At 42.1% G+C, this 10,640-nt stretch overlaps 1 protein-coding gene across 1 annotated transcript in view; it reads left to right on the top strand.

Annotated features, from left to right (window-relative positions):
• Positions 1–8,575, top strand: part of LOC104403783 (receptor activity-modifying protein 3-like) — a 28,534-nt gene extending 19,959 nt beyond the window's left edge. Inside the window, exon 3 of the mRNA XM_010012028.1 lies at positions 8,280–8,575. Coding sequence (XP_010010330.1) covers positions 8,280–8,535 — 256 coding nt within the window. The 3' untranslated portion in view covers positions 8,536–8,575. The remainder of the gene's footprint in view (positions 1–8,279) is intronic.
• Positions 8,576–10,640: the final 2,065 nt, after the last annotated feature.

The raw sequence follows: 10,640 nt of genomic DNA, 5'->3' as shown, positions 1-10,640 counted from the left end.
GTCAGGTTAAAGCCGTTCCCCTTGTCCTGTCCCTACAGGCCCTTGTCCAAAGCCCTTCTCCAGGTCTCCTGGAGCCCCTTTAGGCACTGGAGCTGCTCTAAGGTCTCCCCTTAAGGAGCCTTCTCTTCTCCAGCTGACCCAGCCCAGCTCTCTCAGCCTGGCTCCAGAGCAGAGCTGCTCCAGCCCTTGCAGCATCATTTTACAGAGGGTCACATAATGAACAGAGATGTCTCACTGCTGAGGACATGCAGATTGGGTTGGCAGCGCCTCTTCTTCATGAGCATCTGCAGGGCAAACTGGCCCAGTTTTTGTGGTGCCGAGTGTTGTGCTGTACAGGAACCAGTCTGTGAAGAGTGCATATTGTGGTGCTGGAGGAGGAGGAATACAGCCCAGTGCAGAAACCCTGTCATCTGTGCCAAGTTGAACCACCCTTGCTTTTTGGTTATATGACCTGAATTCCCAAACACTTTGGGGATGGCTGTAGCTGAAATTCAGCTACAGAGACTTTACTTGTCACCAAAAGAAGAGGGAAGAAAAATTACTTACATATACCTCCCAGGGCATTCGCGTGTGTCCAGTGTTCTATATTCTACCGGCTGCAAAATAACACACATCATTTCAAGGACTTTTAGTGACTGTCTTCAGGGATTTGACTGGTTTTAAAAAGCTGGCTTTAAACAATTGCTGTAGATCTCATAAGGGCTCATGTCTCTCCAGACTCACACTGCACACTTAAGCTTGTAGAATTAAGCACAATGTATTAAATAAGCAAATACAGCCCAAACAACCCTTCACACAAGACAGAAGAAAGAGGAAAAATGAGAAAATACATTGGAATTACTGTTACCTTTATAAGCTGTAATATCAGTTTTCTAAAGGGAAGGTACAATATAGTAACAGGTACATCTTTAATTAGTCCTTTCTCTTCCACGTACAGTCTCATACTCCTTCCAAACACCATTTTGTGCCTTCTCAAGGTTTAGGAATCATTTAGGATTAGGAGGTGTCATTTTTAGCTCACAGCAATAAAGCCTGTTTTAACAATTGCTCTGCTTGCTTTCAGCTGTCAGTGAATAACAAGTGGCCCTTCTTTCCCCCGGCCATTCTCTTTGTTTTCCATCAAATGTCAGTTGCTACAATAGCTGCTTGTGTTGGACCAGTGCAGAGAGCAGGCATCAGACTTCCTAAAAGAGTCCTGTTTGCACTGCTACACATTAAGCTCATTCTGAACTGAGATAGCAGGGTTGCTGCTGCAAACTTAGGGATGTCTGCTTACCAAGGCACTTTCTAACTGGCAGCATTGCTGTGCCTCAGGAGCTTAAGCAGAAATGTGCTGTGGTGCTAACTGTGGTCTCTATCAGCTGCTCTAGCATCAAAGTTGTAATTCAAGTCAACTTTGGAAACTGAGCAGTGGTGATTTAGAAGCAGTGAGTCACAGATGACCCTGCTCTTGCAATAAAGAAATGTACGTTTTTAAGCCAGAAATGCAGTTTCTGATGGTGTGTTAATTAACACAGCAGCTTGGTATCTGTTGTGTCAAACTGGTGAGGGGATGTGCCTCAGCTTGGCACCTTTGTGGAGAAATCATGTTCACCACTAAAATTGCACCTATTTCTTCATTGCTGCTCTGAAAACTAGCTCAAGAAGGATGTCTTTGGAGAAGTTCAGCCTTCATTTTATTCTTTCTCCATGATGACTCCATGATCAACTAATACGTTCTGCCATAATTCACTGTTCATGCAATAGCACAGTATATAATGCTATATCTGAGCCAGATCATTGCATAGAACAGTGACACTGCAATGTTGTACTCATCTCTAAGGAGCAAAAAGAAGGATGTCTTTGGAGAAGTTCAGCCTTCATTCTTTCTCCATGATGACTCCATGATCAACTAATACGTTCTGCCATAATTCACTGTTCATGCAATAGCACAGTATATAATGCTATATCTGAGCCAGATCATTGCATAGAACAGAGTGACACTGCAATGTTGTACTCATTTCTTAGGAGCAAAACTCTTATCTGGAACATACAGAATACGAATAACCTTTTGCAAGCTAGATATTTGCAGTGTTTCAGTGTCTGGATTGCAGGATGCCAGTTCCATGTGCTGCTCTTGCATCCTGCGTTTTCCTGTGCTCTCCACTGTCCATTCCCTGTTTTTCCTGGAGAGCTGGGAATTCATGAGGTAGCAGAGAGCATCTGAGACCAGTGCAGACTCTTCACTGATGAAGATGAAGGACATCTTTTTCCAAACATCATCATTGATGGTGGTGCTACTTAGGAGATGCAGTGCATATAAGAAGTTGAATACATATGCACAAGTCTTTTTGGGATTAGGATTTTCCTCCACTTACTCTTTTGATTTTTGTCTAATTCAAGGGAGTTATGGGACTGTCTCCTGTAGACATGGTGTAGTGATGATGGCTTCAGAGAATACTTCCCCTCTAAACTGGTGTTTCCCCAAAATAGGCTGAGTTTACAACTAAGGAATCATTAAAACACAGCTCAGGAGTGGTAGAAGGCAAAACACACTTGCTGGTAGAAGCTTCTGGCTTGGTAAGATTCCAGTGCTACTAAATTTTTGATCAGGCTACGCTTCCCTCCTTGTTCTGTATTTGCTTAATGTATAGTTTCTATTGCTCATTGGAGATGGATAATAGGTGTATAAACTACTGCTTACATCTACAATTGCTCTTTATATTTACATTTTCAAAGAATCCCAGACTGGTTTGTGTTGGAAGGGACTTTAAAGCTCATCCAGTTCCAACCCCCTGCCACAGGCAGGGACACCTTCCACTAGAGCAGGTTGCTCCAAGCCCCTGTGTCCAACCTGGCTTTTTTAGGAAATGAACAACAATTTAGTAACAGTTGTGCATTTTGGGGTTTTTGGTGAGTTTATTCACTCACTTATTTCAGTGGTTTATTCAACCATCTTTCATTTTCCAGACACTGTTGATGTGAAGCCAAGGGTGCAGATCTGTAATTATTCAAAGGACACCAGAATATGTTTATTATTCTCAACCCAAGTGAGTAAATCTATCACAATGCCCATTATTTAATGGCATGAGAGTAAACTACCCTTTACAACGTTGACATTAAACTCGCAAGGGCTTTTTGTGCCCCCTTCCTTCTCCCCATTTCCTTCCTTGTGTTGTGCAGAGCATTATTTTCTTCTATCTGAATTCTATACCAGAGATGCACAAGAGCAGACCTGATCTGAACAGGGAGGCAGAAGGTCTGTCTGTGAGAATGCTCCTCTAAAAGCAATGGTGAGATACAGCCATGAATCCGTTTGGAGAGATGTTGAATGGAAAAAGCTGAGAAATATTACACCATATTTGTAGGCTCATAGCTGATTATAGAACTAAGGCTTTGCTTTTAACATGATGATGAAACCTTAGGAGACAATAATCTTAAGGTTTGGAGCCTTATTTGAAGTTCATCCAGATTGTTACACCCTTAAATTCTATAAAATCTGGCTGCATATCACACAAGAACAGGCTTTTTGTTTTGTTTTGTGAGGTTGTTTGGTTCTTCCTGCCTCCATCTAGAAATGCTGCAAGAAGAACCTTTCTCATTAGAAGACATTTCCAATTATTATTTCAGCATTTCTCATTCCAGACTGGGTGGAGGTTACAAGAAGGATGATTCACTTTGAACTCTAATTTAGTATATGACTATGTATAAAGAAATTTCTTGGTTGAAGCATCTGGGGGGTGTATGAGGGAGAAGAGTTTTAAAACCTCTTTATTAAAATACACCACATAACTTATAGTATCCTGAACAGTGCCTCTAGATTCCTTTCCAGGCTTGTTGAGTAGCAGGAGTGTCTCTGGAGCATCTGTTATCTGATTTACATCAAGACTCGTTTGTGCTGGAGAGAACTTCCCTTGTATTTTCTGAATGCTTAGTGGACTCGAAATAACAAAAGTGAGCTCATGATGTATGTACCCCACTGAACCCTTCCATAATTCTATCACTAATCCGGATTTATGTAAAACAGGAGAGTGATTGTTTTGGTTTTGAATTCCTCACCCATCTCACTAAGCAGTGGCAAAACATCCCTGACTGTGTGTGTGCAGAGCGTCTCTATCCATGAGTGCCGGAGACGTGGCGAATTCTCCTATGGGAACTGCTGGTGGGCCTGCTGTCTGCAGCCAGCAAATGCCTTCAACAGTTTGTCCTCAGTAACATGATCTATGGCACTCAGCTTCTGGAGAATTGTCTGGAAGGTTTTGAAAGCACATTTTTCTGTGGAAAGTGCTGGTTTGTTGAAGCTCATCATGAAACAATCCATTTGTTTCCTTGGTCTCATGTAAATTTGAAGGAGGGAGCTGTATTTTTTCTTTGTAAACCAATCATCTGTGCAGTTTTTCTGTACAGACGTTGAAGAAGAAAGAGCAAGGATTTACCACGTTCCTTCCTGGGAATGTGGGAAAGTATGGATGAGACTGAAGCCCCACTTAGACCAAGCAGTGCCCCAGTGGTGTGCAACTGGGTACCCTAAGATGGGTGAGATGTAGCACATCCAGCTGCTAGTTAAGTAGTGTGAGTGGGCACTCCAGGAAACACTGCCCCATTAAGGCAAATGCGTGCACTGATAATAACTGCTTATTGTCCAGGTTCGTGCTTATAGATAAATATATACATAAATATGTTTTCTCATGGGTAAAGTAACTCACAAAATAAAATTCTCCACAGTTTTTACAGAAAACCAGCCACATAACTGTTATTTTCTGTTTTAGTGGAAACATAAAGTACAGGAGAAAAAGTGTTTGTGCTCTCTAAATGAAGTATTGTTCTAGAATATTTAATATTGTCTTTCATGACAAATGTGCTGCGGCTCAGAGATTGCTCCAAAGAAGAATTAAGGATTTTTCATGCTCTCTGAAAGTATTTTCAATAATATGCCTTATGCCCAAGCAGTTGGTTCCTCAATAAAACTTACAATGATTGCCCTGAGCATATGAGGGAAAGCACATCTTTAGATGAATTTTGGTGCTCAGACTATGCTTAGCTCTTGGTTTTTGGTACTGGCCTATCGAACCGAGTTGAAACTCAAGAGAAACACATTAATTTTTCAGCCCACTGATCACAAAGCTTCTGACCTGGCTCTCAGTGAATGTGCCTTTGCTGAGTATTAACTAACTTGGGGGCTAGCCTGAAAGAGATGAAAATGTGACTCAGGACAGAGAAGAATAACCTTCCCACACCTCCTTATGGTCCAAGAGGTGAAGAAGCTTGTGCTGCTGTACTGCTCTCCAATTACTTGTTCTGGGCATAAGTGGAAAATGTCATTTCTTGTTCTTTCCATTCCCAAAGTGTGTCATTTTTATGCATTTGTGTTGCAGTACCTCCAGTCAGAGGTCAGAGCATCTTTGTGGTAGTCATTTTATTATACGGAATGAACAGTTTTCCTACTCTAGCCTTTCCCATTGGAATAAACAGAATTACATTAAGCACAGGAGAACTGAATTGGAATTAAATATCTATTAACCCCCACCCCCCTCTTAAAAAAGCCCAACAACTTGCAAGCAAGTTGATCAAATACAAAATGCCATGTAATGAGGATTCAGTTACTCCCGCTTGAGGCAGCTGTTAGTACCATGCAGAAGATTGGTTTTAACCTGAGCCTTCTGTTGCAGTGCATAAACTCTGAATTACTAAATGACATAAATATTTAAGTGAATTGAGCTTTACTGGCAGACGTGTCATTCTCAAATAGTTGAGATTTTTCCTTATCTATATTCTCAGAATTGTGTGAAAACCCCCAGTTACAGTGCAGGTAGTGAGAGGGTATTAAGGAAAAATCGTGAGGAATTCAAACTATTAAGATAGCATTTTTATTCTATTGTGGCTCTTAGGGATTTGGTTTGTCAAATACAAAGTAACTCCCTAATGATTTTTATCTGGCCTTTTGGCAACATTTAACCAGATTTTTCCTAGCTATGTTGTACTTGAAATGCAGAATCAGTGAGAAAAGCTCTTGTTTATACTGTCTAACATCTCTAAAGAAACTACAGGATTCCTGGAAGAGCAGTGAACTTTCTATAGGATTTTATACCCAGGGAGAAAAGAAAAGAAGAGGAAAGGTTTATATAAATAAATCTTCCACTTTAAGGTGCTTTTCTGTGATGTCTGCTCAGGCCATCAGGATGTATTGTTGGGTTTGTTATTCTGCACGACCAGATGAGGCGGCTGTGGCAGTGGGGAGCTGGAGCTCTCTCTAGCACAGCACCTGCCTGGTGCCTGTGCTGGGCACTGACCTGCCTGGGCAGCAGCGTGCACCACCTCTGCACTGCAGTCTGTAGCCTTGCAGGCATGCCTGTGGATGTCTGATTCCTCAGGTCCTCTGGGACTGTCTCTCCCATATTCAGCTAGACATCCTCAGCTTCTAATCTGGTCCAAGGACATAAAGAATGGATGCTACTGGGTCACACGGAAGAATGACACTACTGAAATAACAGCTTATATTTGTGGTTTATTTTTAGCTTATTTCCTGTTGTTTCCCTGCAGCTGCTGACATTGTCACAAAAGCTTCCTTTCTAGCTGTTTTGCGTACAATATACATACATTGTGCATATAGGCATCTGCATGTCAGAGCATCTGGGTGTGGACTTATTGGACTGCCCAGTGTATTTGCTTCTGATAAAGCAGCATCAGCCCAAGCTCTGTGATTGTAGCATGGGCAGGCAGACGTTCCCCTTGACAGGCAATATACAGTAGACCTCAGTCCTGACCCAAACACTGAACGCCTCTCCTGCACCTCTTCACAACAAAGGGTTGAGTCAGCATTAGTCCCCTGTGGTACTTCATGTCAGAACAAGCCATTCATCAGGAGTTACCATATTTATATGCACTGTAAGGGAGGGCCTTCAGATCACAGTGCAGGATGCTATCCCATGAGGTTTCTTGCCCTCTCCTTCCTATTTTTAATTTCCCTTTGATGTGAGTTTATTGAGTCACGCAGAACTGAAATAAATGTTTAAAGAAGTAACAGCCAATAATTCAGCTTCCTTATTTCATGTTCTATTCTTGTACTGACCAGACACCCTTCGTCTTCTTAACTTCCGACCTCCTCCTCTATACATCATTCGCTTCCTGAATTTCTTTGGCTTATGATAAACCACAAAACCCATCCAATTACTCATTTAGCCTTATTGTTTCCTTTTTTTTCCTGAGGGGTAGCCAGTTCTCATAAATATAAGTTACCCTGGACAGGTAAACTTTAGCACATGGGGTGTTTAATCAGGTGTCAGGGCATTACAAGTGGCTCTCAATAAAGGAGTGTGAGCAGCAGGTCAAGGGAGGGGATTCTCCCCCTCTGCTGTCCTGATCCAGCTCTGGGGAATAGCACAAGAGGGACGTGGAGCTGCTGGAGCAAGTCCAGAGGAGGCCACCTATGGAGATGCTGCGAAGGCTTCAACAGCTCTGCTCTGGAGCCAGGCTGAGAGAGCTGGGCTGGTTCAGCCTGGAGAAGAGAAGGCTCATTAAGAGGAGACCTTAGAGCAGCTCCAGTGCCTAAAGGGGCTACAGGAAACCTGGAAAGAGGCTTTGGACAAGGGCCTGTAGGGACAGCACAAGGGGGAACGGCTTTAACCTGCCAGAAGCAGAAACCAACTGGCTCTAGTGGAAGGTGTCCCTGCCCGTGGCAGGGGGTTGAAACTGGAGGAGCTTTAAGGTCTGTTCCAACCCAAACCAGTCTGGGATTCTGTAATTGTGAACATGTGTAATTAGGAATTATTTTTCCCCCCTGCCTGGCATTTGCTGGACTTGGGAAAAAGATGAAGGTTGTTAAAAGCTGACTTTCCGTATGTTTATCTTCCCATTATCCTCTTACTGCCTGAGGGTACAACAGAACTGAAGTTGTTACAACAAATGCCTGTTGTTGCTCAGTTCCAGTGCCACATCACTATTTTCACCACACTGTCATGTCCAATGACAGATGAGGCATGAATTATCCATATTTTGCTCGAAATGTTCTGGTTTTAGCACATTTGTGTGTATGTTTTTTAAAGATCCTGTAGATGCCTTTAGTGAGGGTTCTAATTCTACCTAAGTGGTATCAGGAGGTCCTGGCTGTAGTAGCAGCACCCAAAAGACAGGGTTTTGACCACTCTCCATCAGTCTATCTCCTGAATCTCAATGATCTCTATCTATCTCCATGATAGACCCACTCTTACAGATTCTATATGGCACCTTATGTAGCTTTCTCTAAGTGTAATACACATATGCATTCTAGTTAAACTTTTCCCTTCGTTTCCTTCTTCTCCCAGGTATTATGACAACTTTACCCAGTGCACAGAACGTGAAGCCAACAACGCAAGTTGCTTTTGGCCAAACCCTCTGGCAGAGGGCTTCATCACTGGAATTCATAAACAGTTCTTTTCAAACTGTACTTCAGAGAAGGTTCACTGGGAAGATCCACCAGATGAAATCCTTGTAACTCTCATCTTGATCCCAGTCATGTTGACATGTGCCATGATAACACTGGTAGTGTGGTGCAGCAAGAGAAGTGATATCCTGGTGTAAGTTCTTCCTCTGGGCTTTGTTTTTCTCCATTTCCCTCTTCCAAAACCACTAAGAAAGGAGCACAAAGAGAGAAACTTGACAGAAGGATTCTGAAACGGAACCTGTGAGATACTGAGACTGAGACAATGCTCCTGTGAACTCGGAGCTGCCTGCTGCTGCTGCCGAAAGTCACTGCTTCTGAGCTTGGCTATCGGTGATGCTGGTGCGAAGCTCTCTACTTCCATCAAGCCTCATCATCATGGAATTCTCGGGCAGCTCCCAGAACAGGAGAGTCCCCAGGCAAATGGACCCTTCCATCAAGCCTCATCATCATGGAATTCTCAGGCAGCTCCCAGAACAGGAGAGTGCCCAGGCAAATGGACTCCTTAGGTGCAAAAGGGATAAAGTTACTTTACATGGGTAAAGCTGGCTGGTAAACTAAGTTTTGCAGAACTGTATGTAAGTGTATGTACATGTGGTATAACACGGACAGTGGGGAAGATGGTATCTCTTGAGTTTTTGTGCAGGACACTGGAGGTTTTCATCTGTGAACCCTGTGACTTGGACAGAAGATCACTGGCAAAGGAACTGAACATGGATGTAACCAAGTTCCTGGCAGCCAGTCAAAAACATCATTATCAAGAACTGGAAGTATTGTTTTGGCAAAGGAACAATTTATGTGTCCAGTGACTATCACCATGGGGAAGTTATCATGCCACTTTAAAAATAGGTTATAAAATGCCTTTAAGCATGGCTACTTGCAATTGTATGGCTTACAAACAAGCTCTGGAAGATCTACATGTCTTATTTTACAGAGCTGGAAAAAGTGAGAGGAAATCGGTTGATTATAAATGTACTAAGGAATAATGAAGAAACTCTCCTATGCCAGACTCTATTTTTCCTCTTTTATAATGATTATTCTTGACGACTTGTGTTCACTGTGTATTCCCTGCTCTCACTTCACTTTGTGCAAGAGCGATCCTACAAATCAATATAAAGGCATCAAGTTGATTGAGGTGCCTTTCGGAGTATAATTTTGTACATAAATCATTCTTCATCCCGTGAAGAGTGGGGAGCTAAAGCATGGACATCAAACAGGAACAGACACAGGAGGAAAGAGAAAAAAGTCTACTCAGAAATCTTATGCTATGAAGCTATTCCTATGTAACAGTTTAAATAAAGATTATATGCCCCAAATAAAACAACTGCTACGTTTGTGTTGTTAACCTCTTTTCTGTCATTGCACAAAATGCCTTTCAGCTGAATGCTTTTCCGTTATATGTTGAGCAATATCTGTTACAAGTGACTCTTCATTTTTCCATACACACAAGTGAAATACAGGTTGGATGGTGTTTCATCCCTGCCCGTAGCAGGAGGTTGGAACTGGATGATCTGAAGGTGCTTTCCAACCCAGTAACATTCTGTTATTCTATATCTCTGCTAGTTAGATTTTCTCCTTTAAGATTCCATGTTTGAGACTTAGGTCTGTGTGTGTGAGAAGCATTTCCAGGCTGGAATCAAAGCAGAAGTGCTCCCATTACTGGAACTGTTTATATGTAGCTAGATAAAGAACTCCTGCAGCTGTACTGGTTTGTTTTCACATCCTTTCACAAGGGTTGAAGGCACTGGCTTGCTTCTTCATTACCCTCATGTTAGAATGATTCATTTTCTAAAGGTGTTTCCTGTGTGTTTGTCCAAAGATACTTTTTCATTCTCTAGATGCTAGGAGAAAATTTCCCTTTGTAAAAGAAGAATGACATATGTACTGAGGATTCTGCTTGAGTTTTCTACTGAACTGTTATTTCCTGCATTACAATGTTTCAGTCCGCCAAAACTAGTGATGAAGTTTACAAGCCCCAACCCACTCATTTGATCCAGAAGGTTGTTCAGTTTTGCATCTTTTGTGGCCAAACCCCAAATAATTTTATTTTCTTCATGGAGTTTCATTTTAATCCCCATTTTACTCTAAATTTCAACAAGTTTTAATGTGAGTTTCAAAACTTCAGTTTGGAAACCACAGAGCAAATACTTATAGACTTTTTCAAACCCATGTTCATTTAACCTGATTGCCATGTGTGGTCCAAAGTCTTGACCAATTCTGGCTCATCTGCAACTGAGTTCAGCTG

Source organism: Nestor notabilis, unplaced genomic scaffold (genome assembly GCF_000696875.1).
Source record: "Nestor notabilis isolate BGI_N333 unplaced genomic scaffold, ASM69687v1 scaffold5213, whole genome shotgun sequence".
NCBI classification, from domain to species: domain Eukaryota; kingdom Metazoa; phylum Chordata; class Aves; order Psittaciformes; family Psittacidae; genus Nestor; species Nestor notabilis.
This window is presented reverse-complemented; position numbering and strand designations above follow the sequence as displayed.